This window comes from Phragmites australis, chromosome 20 (genome assembly GCF_958298935.1).
Source record: "Phragmites australis chromosome 20, lpPhrAust1.1, whole genome shotgun sequence".
Taxonomy (NCBI): Eukaryota; Viridiplantae; Streptophyta; class Magnoliopsida; order Poales; family Poaceae; genus Phragmites; species Phragmites australis.
The window spans coordinates 5694839-5712864 of NC_084940.1; the positions used below are offsets into that span (position 1 = coordinate 5694839).

Below are 18026 nucleotides of genomic sequence, written 5' to 3' on the forward strand. Positions count from 1 at the left end.
TGCGCCAATCCTCGAGTTCGTGGTGGACGTCGAGCTTGTCATTGCCATGGTCGAGCTCCTGATGGGTCCATCTTCCTCGACCTTGGGCAGCTTTGGCAGCTCCATCTTCCCCCATTGTAATTGTGCCTCTACGTGTTACTCGTCGCCGCTGAGAGTCTGCACGCGGTCGCTTAGGATGACACTGGCATCATGGTGCACATCCGCCCCAGCCGTCAAAGCTCATGTTTTCCCATCCTATTTCTTCCATAGTCAGGTGTGAGTCGTCAAATCCAAACCTTGCCTTATTCCTTCCCAATCCGGTTGTTTCACTGCAGGATTTTTGTTTTGTTTCCGTGTGGTGGAGAAGTGATTATTGGGTTTCTTCCCTAACACCTGTTCATTGTTCAATTCAGTTGCGGTAGTCACGTGCTCCGACCATGACATTCTTTCGGTAGTCACGTGATCCAGTGTGGTGAGTCATCCGTTTAGCGGTGACTTGGCGCATTTGTGTGTGCGCTAGTTCAACATTTGTGGGTCCTAAGATTTTTGTTTGTCTGTGTTGTTGCTGCTACCAGACGTAAGAGGCCACCACGCTAGGTGGTGTGAGATGACTGCAGATGCAGAGCGCTTCCAATCTTGTAAGACAACTATCATCTTCTTGTATCTATCTTGTGATGAAATTTGCCAGAAATGTCTAAAACTGGAAGGTGTTAGTCGGTAAGATGTTTTTTGCAGATAGGTTTCCTCTTATGAGGAGTTTTTATGTGCCCCTGGATGTTACGCTGATTGTGTTTCTGAAAATGCAGGACCTTAAGTCCCAGTTGCAAGAACTGATTCCTGAACAATAGGTTTGTTACTTCCTAGCCCATTTGATAAAAATCTTACAAAGTCAAAAAGTATATGTGGTATCTGATTTCTTAGTTTATTTCTCTTAGGCTGTACATGTAATACAGTGTGATGACTTGCTTAATTTCTGCTTCAAGATAACAATGAATACCTTTTGCTCCCTAAAAGTGTGGTGGATCATCCACACACACACACACACTCATGGCATAGACAATTACTTTGTACACAATTTTTTGTTTTGCGCCTAGCTATAATTAGAAAGTTCAGGATAGGTATTGCGGAAGTAGAGAACCTACCTGGTAGGTGTTTTACTTGTAAAACCACTTGTTTTTATGAAACTTGCTCGTATTTAATTTATGATAACTTTATATAAACTACATATTTGAGTTGTCATGCTTTTTCTGCTCTCATATGTCAGGACATGACAACAAAGCCCAACTTACTCTTCCATTTTTTTTACAGGATCGCTTAAAGAAGCTTATGTTAGAGCATGGAAAGGTCCAGCTTGGAAACATAACTGTCGATATGGTATGCCTTTATCATTATCAATATATAGCCATGTTGCTTTTCTAGGGCACATTTTAACTCATACGGCCAAATTCCTGATTAATGTCCCTCCTGGTCCTTGGTGGAATGAGAGGGATGACTGGAATGCTTCGGGAAACATCGCTACTTGACCCAGAAGAGGTATTCTTGTATCCTTTCAGTAGATTAAGGGTCAAGTAATGATTGGACAAATCATGATGAAGTTCATCTCATGACTATTTTAGCTCATACCTGCTTTCAGTGAATACATGTTGTAGACATTCTTTGTGAATTTTAAGGCATGAAAAACTTTTAATAGCCTACTTTCGAGTGTGTCAATTTGTTCTTTCTTTTGTAGATTGTTTCATCTGTAATCCAAAATTTAGTTTGTGTTGTACAGTCAATTTATATTCTAGCAAACTTTTCTATGACATTTGACATATGGCACCATGCTTTCTGCACATGACATTTTGGTTATTATTAAAATAGTTTTTGTATATACTTTAACCTGTACTTACTAAATGTTTTTCTGGTTTTATTATATTTCATGTTCATATGGCATGTGCAATGCAAGGACATAGGTAAATTTAGATGCACACTTCATTTATTAAGCAATACCTATCCTTTTTTCATGATTATTTTTATGAGACATGTTTCTTCCCTTGATGTGTTTTCTTTGTTATTACTGAATTTAGTTGCATTTACAAGGTCCTGCATAATAGACTTTCTCAAGAATGTGAATGTTAGATTTCAATCGATAACTTTAATTAAGCTACCTTTTTATCTGGTAGGGAGGAGCTTGCAAGCATCTATGCTACTGAAATTGTATCTATTGTAGCCCCCTTCATGTACTGATTAGAATTTTGATTTTTTTCTAGACATTTCTACATTTCTAGGCCACGCTAACTGACTTTGGCGTGGCAAAAGAATTTGATGAAAACACTAGATCAAACTCAATGTGTGGTATTGTTGAGTATATGGCCCCAGAAATTGTTCAGGGTAGAGGTCATGATAAGGTTGTAGACTTGTGGAGTGTGGGAATCTTACTTTTTGAAATGCTTACCGGCAAGGTGAGTTATTTGAGAAAGAAGCTTCTGACTTAAAGTGCTTGCTTCGTAGACGATTTATCTGTTTGATATCTCCTTTTATTTGTGTGCTTATTCTTTTGCAATATATATGGCAGCCCCCGTTTGTTGGTGGAAACAGAGACAAAATTTAGCAGAAGATAGTGAAGGAGAAGATAAAGCTGCCCACATATTTGTCCAGCGAAGTTGACTCTCTGTTGAAAGGCGTAAGTTGCTCCTATGTTCACCTTGCTCCCATGTATTTTGTTCAGTCAACTTGGTGTTTGTGTTCAAAGTCAACGGGTTTGAGCTTCGAACCAGAATGCCAAGCTGGTAAAATAAAATATCTCAAGTCCTTGAAGAAGAAAGTCACGCTTGGACTACTTGTGCATTCCTAGATTTCTCTGTTAGGATATATAACTGCCGCTTTATTAGTTAGATTGATATTTAGATCTCCTTTATGCTAATCTCATACTGTAACATGTTTCTATTAAGAGATTCATCTTAACTTCACTATCTCAAATCTCCTGCGATTTTGCGCAGTTCATCCACTCCGAAGCTCGATTCATCCCCAAAGTTGTGGCCTTTTCCACCAATTCGGATGGTTCGATGTCCTGCTGGTTCGCTTTGTCATTTTAGCACCATTGCAATGTAGTGTAGTGGTGCTAGATTTAGGACCCGTTGCAATGCACGGGCATCGCCACCCCAAATGGCCTCCCCCCACATGTGCTCAAAGTAAAAAATCAACTATCTTGTGATTCTTCTCCACAATCTGATCCTAACAATGGCTTGTGCAATGGAAAAAGACTAATGGTTAGAGCATTCCAAGACAATGCAATTGATGTCGAAATTGTTGGTGGACAGCATGCAGGCAAAAGGGTGTTCATATCAAGGATCCCTTTGTATCCCTGGGACAATATTTCACTTCCTTTCAAGTTCAAGAGGAAATAATTCCCAATACATCTAAGTTTTCCAATGACTATAAATAAATCGCAGAAACAAACCATCCTAAATTTTGGGATCTACCTTTCAGAGCATATGTTCTCACATGGACATCTTTATATTGCATTGTCAAGGGGTGTGTCAAGGCAAACAACAAGAATTTTGGCCAAACCAAAAAAAGAATTAGATTCCACAAGGAAGAATACCAGGAATATTGTGTATAAAGATGTCTTGTACTAGTGAAAAATGGTAAATAATAATCTAAAAATGGCAGTATCTTAATAAGTGCTTCATATTTATTTGTCATGGTACAATCAGTTATATGTCTAATAAGCCCGCCGTTCTATTGGTATTTTCACAATTTCAAGTAGCAGGCACATACTCAGATTGCCAAGATAAAGTAGGATTAGAGAAAGTTGTTTGTCACATGGCTTCAGAAGAAGAGTGGAGGTGGAGGGGGCTTTGAAATTCAATTGCTTGATTAAAGTGCCTGTACTATCTTCTTATCAGTAGCAAACATAAATTGTTAGTAACCATATAAGTGTAAATGTACCTGCTTAATGCATATGCAACGATGAAATTTGTTGGATTTTAGCAATAAAATGTTATTCTGGCTATAAGAAGAACGTGCGCGTACATGTATCTTCCAAACTAATTACATAAACTCACCACTCCAAATGTCAGGATGAAATTTTAGGAACAAAATTACCATCGATTTGCGTTATGAGTACTCTCATTTATTTAAGTACTTGGTTGTTTTATTTGCATTATCAAATATCGTCGTAGGGTTAGCACAGGCATTATACTAGTGGATACTAGTGGAATTAAAGATTACGTTCCTCTGCTTGGTTGGTTGGCTCCTGAGGTGGTGGAAGTGGGACTTTCTCGCTTTGGCGGCCAGCTGCCTTTCCTTTTCTAAACTGCTAGAAAACTCGAATTTATTCTTGGCATGCAGAAGTTTTTGGCTGGTATATATACAAGCCATACCAAAAGTACATTCGAAACCGAAAGCTGAAAAAAGCTATCATGTCGAGCAAAATTTTTGGCGTTGAAGTGTCGAACATTGCTACTACTTCAGGATCAAACACATGGACATCACTCTGAACCGCCGCTTTTTTTCCAACGCCTGATCTCCAGTTGGACGCTGCATGTTAGGCTGTACTACGCGATGGCTGCCTCTGCATTCCTCCATTTTTTTATACGCCTAGTTGCGCCACGGACGCATGTGATCAGCGGTCAGAGAAGAGCTGCACGCAACCACAGCCAGTGGAGAATTGGAGATCCTCCTTTTCGTACGGTTTGGCCATATTTCGATCCTCGCCGGTGAAGGTTGCGTCGGCATGCAAGAGGGTCAAAGACGGACATTGCTTATTGTTGACTCAGTTACTAAATCTACTAGGAAAATTGGTCTCTTCTTATTTTGCAGGATTTAACTGGCCGATTTGGCGTGCTCGTACTTACAGAATTGAAAAGATCTTTCCCAATAAGTCAATTTATAATCTATTCAATGGCCTTTTATACTTATAGAATTGAAAAATCTTGCTCAAGAGGGGTGGTAAGGAAAAGATGGATATAGCTCTAGAGCATCTCTTGGAGTGGCGCAACAACTTCTAGCATAATTCTAATGTCTAATATGATGTCATAGAGTTGTAAACTTAGTGCTGTGTTTGTATCTTATATTTACTAATTAGAGGTTTTTTTTTGCCTCCACGTTAATCATAGAAAAATTCTAAAAATTCTCATAAAAAAGCAAAACATCCAACCGTCGAATTGACTAACTGTAACCATGGATCAACAACCAGATGAAATAATATAGAAGATTAAAAACAAATCATAGAGTCCAGCCTTAAGACTACTTCTTGTCTTGCATTTCCTTCTTTTTTTTATAGATACTCTTTATCCAACAAAGTTACGTTAGCAAACTCTAACTTTAGTTACGTTAGCAATCAACATACTTTTTCAAATCAATTAAAATATACCAATTAAATATGCGTGTAATCAAACATTACAAAATTAAAACAACAAAACACAAACATATTACGGATTATCACATAAAAATAATATCAAAGAATTTATAATGTATTTCAAAAAAATAATATGAGATACGGTGACAACATTAAAATAATAATAATTTCAAAAAATCAAGAAACAAATAAAAATCAATTTGCATAAGACATAAAATAAAAATTATAAATTAGATATATTCACAAATAATAAACATGATTCCAATATTATAAACAAAAATTACATTTATATTTTACATTCTAATATTTAAATATAAATAGCTGATGTATCTTAACATACAACCATTATTAATACATATATCTACAGTTCAGTTGTAAGCTAAATTTTTAGCATGTGCAATCGCACGGATTGATGCATTAGTGCTTAATATTGACACTAGCGTCACTAGCCTGGTCCTTTTTTTCTTCTACTTTTGTTTTGGTTTTATTCTGATGGTCTCGTAGTTATGAACTGTTAGTTCTCCTTTCAAACAACAAATAAAAAGGACGGCCAGGAGAAACTACCTGCCAGCAGTCCTCTATCGACTTTATGAATATTCTTGACAGAAAACAAGTGTCTATTAGCTCGAGGATCTCTCGTGTAGATACGCTACTTTTTCTGTCTGACTATAACCGATATACATATATACCAAACTGACTGTACCTCGTCATCGATCAGTTTATAGATATTATCTTGAGATTCCTCATTGTACGGAGCCTAAACTTGTGTAAGAAATTAAACTAGTTGAGGGCCGTTTTTGTAATCGTTGTTGCATGTACGGTGAGAGAATCATGCATGCATGGTCTCTTTGGTCGACAGAGACAGCAATGCATGCATGCACATAGATTACAATCTGAGTATTATGTAACCATGCATAAGTGTTAGACTAATTTGTTAATGGCCGTTGCTACTTGCTGGATTCTTTATTTCTTTTTTCCTCTCGAAAGCACTGGAGAGGAACAACTAATATGTTTGTACACTTGCGTCCATCGGTGCATGTCGTTGTTTGCTATGTATGACCGGGCAGTACTTCATCTCTGGCCACTGCATGCCATCGTTGGCCTTTATTCGAAAGCAGCAGCAAGTCTATACACAATGCACAGGGGCCGTACGAAATCTGAGCAGCTTTATTCGAAAGGAACAGGAAACATGCATCACACGTCCACTACTCCACTATCTCATGTACAATCACAAGAAAAAACAAAGAAACATGCATGTACATCCACGACAAGCCTTTAATTGTTTAGTGATACCAAGAGATCGAAGTAACGAAGAAACGCCGGAAACTGTTGACGATCGATCATCGCTTCAACGTGTGTTCCCTGCAATCCTGTTGCCGATCCCAGGGCTGTGCCCGGGCGCCGTGGGACGGCCGTCGGTGGTCGCCATCTTCGTAGTCGCCGTGAGCGTCGCGCGGCCGCCTCGCACCGCGGGACGGCAGCCTCCAGCGCATGCTTCCCCGTCCGGGCTCGGTTCCGCCATTAGCCTCCTCGCCTCGCCGGACGCCGCGCCGCTCGACAGGATCAAGATGATCAGAATGCACGAGCACGGCACCTTGAGACCGGCCATCTTAGCACGCGAGTGCGTGTGGAGTGTGTGTTTGTGTGAGGAAGGATGCCAAGAGGCGAGTCTTGTGGCAGTCGCAGTACCTAGCTGTGCTCTGGCACTAGCACTGCTACTCTTCTTGAGCTTCTTCGCTTGTGTTTGAGTTTGATTCGAGCGGCGATCTCCGCGACAATTTATAGGGAGATAAAGTGCCCTAGTTGGCACCACGGTGGCACCAATAGGAATGGCCGTACGAGGGACAGAACGTGAAGCCCCCATCAATACAATAAATTAAGTAAATACACACAAAAAAATGTCCCCAAGGAATCCCATCAAGTCCACCATGCATGTCATTTTCACTGAATTCCGACGTTATTTTCACATGCTAGCTAGTCCCACAGTCAAAAACTCTGTTCATGTGCATTTGCACGCGCTGTTATTCCCAAAAGCAAAAAAAAAAAAAAAAAAAAAAAAAAAAAAAAACTTCTGAAATGTACTGATTTGGCAGATACTACCACACGCACGTAACTGAGTTGTCGTGCCACTAGGGAATCTGTAACATGCCGCGATCAAAGGATTTCAGGAAAAGGGCAGCACCAGTTGCATCTGCATGGCACAATCCCGGAATCTTCCCACAGCTCTATTTGTCTTAATAAACCGTCCGTGACACTATTTTTTCATTATTTTGGTGGTAGTGCCATTGCATCCGTATCTCACTTGCATTCTACTCCGTCCAAAAACCAGCCATCTTTTGACCGGCCACGCACGATAGCCGGCTCCCTGGACCTAGGAGCTCACCTTTTCATCATTCACCTTCTTCCAGCCTATAGCCTGAACCTCCAGGAGAAATAAACATCACAACATGTTGGCGACGACGGCACTGTAAAGTTAGCTGCCCAGGATCGAACCAACGGTTTAGGACACCCAACCGGTGCAGGCCACTAACATGCTTAAAAAATGTCCAGGCCTGTCCTGTCGGGCGACCATACAATATTGCCAGTACTTGTCAAATGCGCTTTTCCAAAACGATGGTCGATCAGATGCAGCCTTGGGGCACTGAGGGCGACCAAACGCAGCCATGGCTGGCTGGGTGAAGCTCTGAACTTGTACTTAATTGCAGCATATTTTGCTACCATCCAGCCAAAGGAGCTAGCACTCTGATTCCAAATGCCAACTGTCTCTGCCCACCCATCTGAGAAGTTATATTAACAAAGGATTAGAGATGTGTTTATGGCCAATTTGCATCTCTAAAGTTGCTAGATAGACCTGCTTCATGAGATTGATGAGATCTTTCGGTGCTCCGAAATCGATTGGTGATGGATACAAGATGTCCTTTTCTTGCAGCTGTAGGGGCTAATGAGTGTCTTGGAGAGCACCAAATGGTTAGCCTCGTTTTAGAAGACTATGAACGGTTTGTATCCATATCAAAATGATGGCTTCCACTTCCAGAACCCCTGCACCTAGTTTGTGCTCCTTGGTTGCTGCAATGGTAAAGAAGTCCAACTTGGCACAGAATTACTAGCAGTGGCGAACCCAAGGTCCGGCGAGCCTGGGCAGCTGCTCGGGCTCTACCCCAGCCCGCCCCAGTATATGTACGTAGGTAATAAGGAAATTTACTACATGAATTGGTCAAATTTTGAGCAAAACTCAGCTCACACGACTGCACGAGTATCTCCCCAACGAGCGAGCGCACGGCCTGCGTCTATCTCTTGCACGGCCCGCCCAGGCTCTCCTAAATCTCTAGGACCGCCACTGATTACTACCATGATCACAGCCACGTAAGTGTCACAAAAAATTATATTAGCAGCAACGTACTTTCGTCACAAGCTAAAAGGTACTCACAGATGAGCATCTTGCACACCATACAGAAAGGACGTCATTGAATATGAACAGCTTTGATCCAGTGAACCCCTTGCATACATTTGTCTAGACTGTCCACGCTCCAAATCCAATGGAATTGATGTCTTTCCGCCCACGGCCAACGGCAGAAGCCTACGCAAATACCAAAGGGCAGAGTAATCTTTCTGAAAAAGAAGCTCATATTGCTTTTATTCAAATCAAAGAAGGTTAATCTATTTAAATGAAGAAAGCTAAGCAAAATCGTACCAGGTACTTGTTCCATGCAGCAGTGCTGGGTATCTCTCTCTTTCTAATGTTTATTGCATGGCCGACCTGGAATATTTTCTTTGCTCATCCACTAAAATAAAAACCGCCAATGCTAACAAAATAATGATAGCAGCAATTCAATGCTTATTTATTCAAAATGAATATTAGTGTATTTAAAAATGTTTACATGCCAAGAAAGCCAGCAGAACCTAACATTGACAGTGTGAAGTGCCAGTATGATCACCTACACACTATTTTATTGTGTTACAACGGAACTCCGTATCAACAAACAATATCAACTAATTTCTAAGTCATGGAAGTCAAGCAGAGAAGTTCTCTTTGGCAGGGCATTCACACAAATGGGTTAGGGATTTCTTCATTTCGGCGATCTTGCCTTACGAATTCGCCTTTCATCAGACAGCAGCTTCGCAAATCTGCAAATTCTAGAACTGCTTAGTAAACCCTGATTGGGTGTCTAATGCAATCATCATACTGATAGGTGGCGTAGAACTCACCTCTTGAGAGCTTCTTTGTTGGTCATCTCTGTGCTGTTACAAGCAGGCATCATATGGCCAGTCTCCAAGTTTGCCCGTGAAACAGGTTTCTCTAGCAGCATATCTCCAATACTAGCAAGTTTCTCCATGTTTTCTTTGGTTGCCACATCAACTGAGGATAGCGTCCTTTGTAGAGTATCATCCTGTTATTTCGAAATGGCACTCTATGAGATAAGGAAGCTGAATTATTAGCTACTGCAACATAAAGTGTCTACATTTTACTCACCTGAATCCTCAGATAGTTCTGCTCGGAATGTAAAGCTTTGAAAACAGTAGAGATATGGATATCCACCATATCTGCACTTGCTTGCGTGAAAATATCTACCAAGGGAGTGGATCCACTGCCAAGCAACCAACCCAACACTCCCCATGATTTAGCCATTTGTGCATTGTAGTTCACTTCAAACCTTGATGAGCCTGTGCCAAGTGAAATGACCAAAAACCGGCCATAATCCATAGGTTTTATTGGGAAAAAATCTGGATTTTCCTTGAATATCTGGTTGGTTACTTCTCCAATGGCAACTAAAGCCTAAACAATAGAGAGATACATTAGGTCTCCTTCAAAAAATTAAAACCTCTCTTTAATTTCTGAGTCAGGTAAATTCGTCGATATTTTGCAAGATCGTTCACACATAGCAGAACTGCAAATAGTTTATAAACCTTACACCAACATTGAAGTGCAATTTTCTGGCATTCACTTATGCACAATTACTGATCATTATCGTACCGGATTATTGGCAGCTACTCCTCCATCAATAAGATGGAACTCCTTGATGTTCCCACGGCAGTCCTCTGTCTTGAAGTAGTATGCAGGTAGATAAGTTGGAGCAGCGGATGTGCTGATGCAAATATCTGATAGCAGAGCATCCATTGTGTTGTACTTGTTGTTCTTAACCTATGATATGGGAAAAGAATGTTCATTGTTATGCAAATTTCAATCATGGTGGATCGATGGAAGTCCTTGTTATTGGTAAATCATTGCCTTTGACTTTTTACAGCAAGTTAAGGTAATTTGATTTGAGTAGCATATATTTCCTAATCCTCTAAAATTAGTTGGTTCTGACTTCTGACTGGTTGCCATTAACATGCAGAAACCTATAGTGTATCCACAACAAAACATGTACCATATTTTATAAGTTATGGAACGTGACTCTTCAGAGACTTGAGAGGGAGGGAAAAGGGAAGGAAAGGAGGAGGGAGAGAGCCAGACCTCATAGGACGAAAAAATGATTGGTTGTAGCCGCTTGATATCGAAAGTTGGTATTACCACATTTGTTAAAGTCTGATGTAGCCTGGTGATTCCTAAGTTCTTTCTCACAACTTCATGAAGGTACTTACCATCATAAGAAGGTCCTAACAGCGATCGAAAAAACCTCATCATCCTACCAAATGCACCCCTAAAGAAAAACAAAAAAAGTTGAGCAAAAAGGTTTGCAATCCAATCAATGGAAACCATAATATGTGTATTCACCTCTCCTGTGGGAAAATCTTAGGAGCATGGTTCACATAAAATGCTTGAATATCTTTGGCTGCAAAAAGCGGTCTGTTCTTTTTGTTTGGTGCAGCCAGCATTGAAGTCACAAGCCCCCCTGTGCTGGTCCCAGCAATGACATCAAAGTAGTCTGCTAACCGGGCTTCCTCTCCGTCAAGTTTCTTTAGAAATTAAACGGATCAGTTTTGATGAGAAGCAATGAAGATTTCATGGTACTAAAATATTCAAATCACCCAATCCAGAAGAGACACTGAATCAGATATTCTCAATTAGCAGAAAATTACACAACTCGTGCAACTTGTAAGTATCTATATATGCATAAACGACATGGTCGAAACCAAACTGGAAATGAAAGGTAGTCTTCATTCTTACTCTAATGTGAATTACAATAGGCTTTTAAGCTTTACTTGGGTTATGAAAATCATAATCTATTTCTGGTTAAGTCAAAAATACATCTCCTAAGTTTTCTAGCCCACGAGGGGATATAGTTTGTGACTTAAATTGAACTCTAAACGGTTTGAACTTTAAACTAGCGCATCAAACAATATATTTTTTGACTCTACAATGCACTTATTCCCTCGTGCAACATATGGAATAGAAAGTTTTAAACTATCATATCTCTCACCAAGTTTGGGTTGCCTTGGAAATCTTACAACATAAGAAGCTCCATCGCACTTCATAACTACAGTTTTACCTGCAACTCTGATTCGAGAAAGGTGAGAACAACAGACGGAATGATTCCTCGGATCCCTCCACCGTCGATAGAAAGAATTGTAACAAGGTTTCCATAAGTTGGTGGCTGGATGTGTTTTGCTATCTCCATATTGCTACTCTCGTCAAGGGTAGGCTACACACAAGTGAATTCCACCGAGGAAGATTTGGCTGGCACAGTTTATGTAGGGAACAAGTATAAATAGACTCCCCGATGAGAAATTTCAAGATATTGAAAGGCAGATAAGGTCTATACATTCAGGAGTTAGTCATTATGAATAACTTAAACGTGGGGACAATCATATCTTATACAAGATGGCCACATGTCAAATACTTTGTTCATGAGAAGGTGACTACACCAAAGGTGCAAACGTACAAGTTAATGTCAGGTGTTTTAAACGAGCATAAGTAGTCAGTTAAGAACTATCCTAAGTAACTTTTCATATTTTTTTTTCTCGAACACGCAAGAGAGTTGCGTGTCATTTTATTAAAAAGAGGAAAAGAAAAAATAACCCATTTACAACGCACACACCCAAACTCACATTCACTCACCCAAGACAGTTCTAGGACATGAACGCCACAGTGAAACGACCCGGACTCCTTAGGAACAAGAGGATCTCTCCCTACACAGCCAGCAGGATCTCAAGGTCCTTGGCACCAGCAGCACACCAAAATACGCATTCTTCAGAAACTGATCTCAGCACCTTGTCAATAGCCGGCACATCCCCGTTAAACACACAATCATTAAGGTGCTTGCAAATCTCCCAAGCGACCAAAATAATAAGGGAGTTGAGACCTTTCTTATACTGAAAGTTAAGTTGCTGAAACTTAGCCAAGCTGTGCTTTGCGATGTAAATACAACAACAACAACAAAGCCTTTGTCCCAAGCACATTGGGGTAGGCTAAAAACCCATAAGATCCAACTAAAAAGATGAAAAAATAATAATGATAATAAAAGTATTAGTAATAGTAAAAAATAAAGTAATAATAAGTTATGATTCTGACACATGGATTACTAACTTCCACACGCTTTCACATGTTTTGCGATCTAAATGAACCTATTAATATATCGAAATATCCTTTTCTTCTCAGAATACACACAACATGGATTTCTCAAAATGGAATGTGTGGTTCTCTTTATGCTGATGACTGAGATGACATGTGAATAACTGAATATTACCTTTTTAGGGGATAAACATCTGTTTCTCAGTTGCCCTTGAGCTAAGGGATGTACTTGTGCCCTGAAGGCACTGCTAGAAAAAGGAAACTATCGCAATTCAATGTGTAGTCATAATGGAAAACTGGCCCTCGATTATTTGTAGACAAAAGGAAAGCGTACCTTTGTGCTGTATTTCAACCTGACCTTGCTTGCGGCAGTGCATGCAACCTAATGAATAGGGTGACCAATTTTGTGTGCTATTTCATCTTTGACTAAGATACCAAGATCTTAGGAAGAAGCTGAGCTGCTGCAGAAATTGACTATGGACATCGTGCAGCTATAGGAAAACAACCAGCAACCAGACATCATTTAATTTGTGCTTTGTTATTAACTGGATAGCTGCTGCATCATTGGTGAGGTATGTTCATTCCTTTTGTACGCAAATGAATATTTAGAATTCATGAACTGACTCAACAGTCGGCGATTTTTTTGCCAGGTAAATGAGACAAAACCGTAGACTTCCAGCTTTCCCTAGGCTAAAAGTGTAACAAAATGTAATGTATTCTATCAGGGAAGGTCACATGCTAAGACCAAATATCATCTCATGAAAATAATTAAGGATTCAGGACTCTTTGAACAAAGAAAGATCTAAAGAATAGCTATTTGATTTCTCAAACGAAGCAAAAAACCGAAAGAGGGAATGATAAGTTGATAACTGTGCAAAATAATTATAGCAGATCCAGTACTTAACATAAGAACACCTTTTTGCCACCAAAAGCTACCTAATATTCTTTGTCTGCTAAAAAAATTGAGTGCTACAAAAATTCAAATAGATCTAACCTACTCCATTTCCTCATCGAACAACATATTTTCTAGGCCTACTCTCCTTTTGTTTTCTACAAAAAGATGAAGGGTTAAATTTAGTATAACTTTTTTAGGTTTCATCTCCATAAGAGTGGCTGGGTTTTTTACATTGGCTCGCCAAACCGATCACAACCCTCCTCCTTAACCCAAGCTTAGGACCGGCTATGTTGGTACAACATAGGCGGAGTTAAATTTAGTATAACTAATAACTCGAAACTAAATGAAATAATATTCAGATGGAACAATGGAACTTGCTACATAACTTGAGAAAAAGGTTGAGGTACATGACATCAATGCTGTGTATCACGAGAAATTATCATGTCAGCAGTTAGGGGTTGGAATTATAGTGAGCGAAGTAATTGCTTCCAAGGAAGTCCAATCATATCTGTTTCAAGAACATCATTCGTCCATAAGATGGTATTTTCCAATTTGTGATGGTACCAAGCTAATTTTCTAATAATTCTAAGATATAGGATTTGCAAACATGCCCCAGATGCAAGAAATACAATGTGGTATTACTAGATCTATGCTGATGCTGATTCTACTTCACTTCAGTACGCTGTCTAGTTTGGCTACTGGCACCAGTGAAAACATCTTCTCATGCATTTCTTTTTACAGTAACATGGCTTTCCTCATGAATCAACATGCACATCATGATAACCAACATATACACCATGCATCAACTCTACCTCATTCGTTCTGACACTGCAACAACAGACTAGTTGCTGCAACATTTGACCGTAAATGCAACCAACATCCTTTGGTTCATGCAACATCACGGTATGCACATATAGCATGTAGACTACTCAACCACATGTTCTTAGAAAGATGAGAAGGGGAACTGCATTTGGTCAATGAAAGCAGCAAGACAAGTCAAGGAAGCACTGTGGAAAGCCCCGTTGACGTGGCAAATGAAAAGTTAGAGATTATCCTAAGGCATCATGCATGCCTTGCACGCCAAACAAAACTGCACACCTGGGATACCTCACGTTGGGGATCTCCCTAAGGGCTAAGGCATACCATCCAATAGGTGGCTGCATAGGAAATGATTCACATGCCTATTTGTTTTATAATTGCTGGGTCGTGAGCTATCATAGTAACCATAGCCTGGTTTCTTGTTGCTTAGGTGCTCTGGACTCGTTTGCAGGTGAGGTTTGCCGGTAGGCATTTCACATTTGCGCACGAGGATTGCACTTCTATGAGAAGCCTCACTTATGCTATTATTGCTGTCATGTCATGCAACAAGATCACATGGAATGTCCTGAAGAGAATGTTAAGAATGCTAACAATTTGTTGTGAAATTAAGTCAGGCATGTGAAATACAGATAACATATGTATACCCAATTAAAGAGTTGCACCAGTAGATATCTGCCAGAAGGTAAATCTAATACAGGTCAGTTAATTTAGGCTCGATTCAGTAACACTCCCCCTTTTGCTCAAATTTGAGAATTTGATACCCATACCATAGCTTTCGTAAACAATAAATTTCTAATGGGCAAGGATAATTGAGTAACTGAATGTGAATTCCATAGGATAGTAATGAATGTAGTTTGTATAGACTGAACATGTCTACTGAGAAGCAATCAAAGCAAGCATGTTCTTAATCAAAACTCGGAACAGCTAATGTACTCAGATAACAAATTCGAGGACAATGCACCAAGGTCATGTGAAGGGTGCAGCACCGGAGATCTCATCTAAGGTTCAGAAACTCGGCAATGGTCCTGACTCGCGCCTCCGCCTCTGCGCTTGTCAGCCACAAGAGATGGAAACCGTGCCCCTGCCCGTCCGCCTCCCAGGTCTCCACCTCGCCGCGGCACCCACCTCCGTCCGGCGCGAGGCGGTACTCCACCGAGACGACGATTGCGCCGGCCGCCACGGCGAGCCGGTTGGCGTGGCCGTGCACCACGGCGTCGAACGCCGAGCCGAGGCAGAACCCGCCGCCGTGGAAGAACACCAGGACGGGGAGCTTGCCTCAGTGGCCGCCGTCGGAGGGGCGCGCCGGAAGGTAAATGCGCGCCGAGCCGCGGACACGCCAGCTTCCGGGAGGATCGCGACGTCCTTCGAGGCGACGCCGGTGGCGGGGTCAGTTGAGGGTTGGGCGAATTCGACCGGCAGGAAGCGGTCGACGCGGCCGCTCTTGTACACGCGGATGAAGCCGGGGGCGTCGTGGATCGGTGGATGACCTCGTAGCCGCTGCCGGCGTCGGCGTCGGACATGGCATGGGGGAGATTGGAGAGCTGTGCCGCAGAAGAGATCAGCGAACTAGAGGAGTCGTTGTATCTACCTACTTCAGAAAAAAAAAATCACAACTTGGATCTGAAAGGAGGTACCTGACTAAGCAAACCGTGCGGCGGCGACCCCGCGGCGTGGAGCTGGCCGCCGCCGCCGTGAACCCGTGGGGTAGCTGACCGTTCTCAAGTCCACATGGGCCATGTGTACTTGACTTGAGCCAAACAAACCAAAGCTGCTCATCTGTCAACGCTCTCACCAACCAACCCAACCGGCCATATAGACGCAGGACGTGGAACCTGCGGAGACCTCACTTCCAGGGCTTCGCCTTCCCGACCCACGCCCTGACACGCCTATGGCCGGCTCCGGCGCCAGCGACGACGAGGTCGTCTTCGAGGTTGAGCACTGCATCCGTGTCTTCAAGAGCGGCCGCGTCGAGCGCTACTTCGGCTCTGACCCCGTCCCGGCGTCCACCGACGCCGCCACGGGCGTCGCGTCGAAAGACCGCAGCATCTCCGCCGACGTTGCCGTCCGCCTCTACCTCCCTCCGGGATCCAAAGAGACCGGAGACGAGCACGGCAGAAGGAAGAAGTTTCCAGTCCTCGTTTACTACCACGGCGGCGGCTTCTGTCTCCACACCGCGTTCAACGCCATCTTCCACGCGTACCTCAACTCCCTCGCCGTGCGCACCCGCGCCGTCGTTGTCTCCGTCGAGTACCGCCTCGCGCCCGAGCACCCTCTCCCCGCCGCATACGAGGACTCCTGGCTGGCGCTCTGCTGGGTCGCCTCCCACGCAACTGGACCCGGCGAGGAGCCCTGGCTCGCCGACCACGCCGACTTCTCCCGCCTCTGCCTCGCCGGCGAGAGCGCCGGCGCCAACATCGCGCACCACATGGCGATGCGCGCCGGCGCTGAGCCTCTCCCCCACGGCGCCACGATCAGCGGCGTCGCCCTGGTCCACCCATACTTCCTGGGCGAGGGCAGGGTGCCCTCGGAGGAGAACGACCCCGCGATGGCCGAGAACGTGGTGACCATGTGGCGCGTAGTCTGCCCCTCGACCACGGGCGTCGACGACCCCTGGATCCACCCGCTCGCGGCGGGCGCCCCGGCGATGGACGTGCTGGCGTGCGGGCGCGTGCTCGTGTGCCTCGCGGAGAAGGACGTGGTCCGCGACCGCGGCCGCGCGTACGGCGAGGGCCTCAGGTCGAGCGGGTGGGCCGGGGAGGTGGAGGTCCTCGAGGTGCGCGGGCAGGGACACTGCTTCCACCTCGTCGACTTCGTGTGCGCCGACGCCGTCACGCAGGACGACGCCATTGCCAGGTTTGTCAACCTATAGAACCCGTGTCCTCGTGGGTGGCTTTGCAATGTGCCATTGAGCACGAATTCTTGCCACCGCCTGAAAACCTGCGGCTGAAGAAATCTTGCGCTGAGGCTGAAATCGTGTTTGTCTTTGAAGGAACAAATTCGTGTTGTTATTGCTGATTCATTCGGATGAGAATTTTGGATTACCATGGTGTTGTGAACATTCGTTAAGACTTTGGATCGAATTCGTGTGTTTGTGCTTTGTGAAAGTTCGGAGGAGAATTTTCTTCCACGAGTGAATACATATGGTTCAGGCCTGGCCCCGCTCTCGCCGGTCACCAATCATTGCCTCGTCACAACTTGTTAAGAAAAAAACTCAAAACAGAGCCGTGCGTAGCATCTTATCTTTGACGGATACTAGTATACGGATAAGAAACTGTACTCGTCATTGCGGTATTGCTGAGTTCATGGCGTCGGAATCAATCCTCTTTCCTGCTTCAGCTGGGCACGGCCACTCAGAAAAAAGAAAAGGTTTGGTAGGACTGCATGCACTGCATTCCAGTCTTCAGGGTGGGTGAAATGTCTTAATCGTCTGTCTGGTATCTTCGCTGTTATACCCGTCTGAGTTTTCTGATTTCGATCCGCGCGATCTAAGTATATTGATAGGATGGATTTATTACTATCTTGATCGTTTAGATGTGTTA

General features: G+C 42.9%; 2 protein-coding genes across 3 annotated transcripts; one reads left to right on the top strand and one right to left on the bottom strand.

The window, feature by feature from the left end:
* Positions 1 to 9160: 9160 nt before the first annotated feature.
* Positions 9161 to 12216, bottom strand: LOC133901290 (patatin-like protein 2). Of its 2 annotated transcripts, XM_062342596.1 has the most exons (7): positions 11752 to 12211; positions 11037 to 11218; positions 10776 to 10962; positions 10293 to 10460; positions 9792 to 10094; positions 9527 to 9708; positions 9161 to 9445 (listed from the first exon to the last, which is right to left on the bottom strand). In XM_062342596.1, exons 1-7 carry the CDS (start codon positions 11878 to 11880, stop codon positions 9388 to 9390), a joined length of 1209 nt encoding a protein of 402 aa, XP_062198580.1. In that variant the 5' UTR covers positions 11881 to 12211; the 3' UTR covers positions 9161 to 9387. The 2 variants fall into 2 exon arrangements, with proteins under 2 accessions (XP_062198580.1, XP_062198582.1); XM_062342598.1 differs by lacking the exon at positions 9161 to 9445 and having other exon boundaries at positions 9523 to 9708; positions 10728 to 10962; positions 11752 to 12216.
* Positions 12217 to 16222: 4006 nt separating this feature from the next.
* LOC133901724 (tuliposide A-converting enzyme 1, chloroplastic-like) lies at positions 16223 to 17526 on the top strand. Its single transcript, XM_062343182.1, has one exon. It carries the CDS (start codon positions 16376 to 16378, stop codon positions 17354 to 17356), a length of 981 nt encoding a protein of 326 aa, XP_062199166.1. The 5' UTR covers positions 16223 to 16375; the 3' UTR covers positions 17357 to 17526.
* Positions 17527 to 18026: the final 500 nt, after the last annotated feature.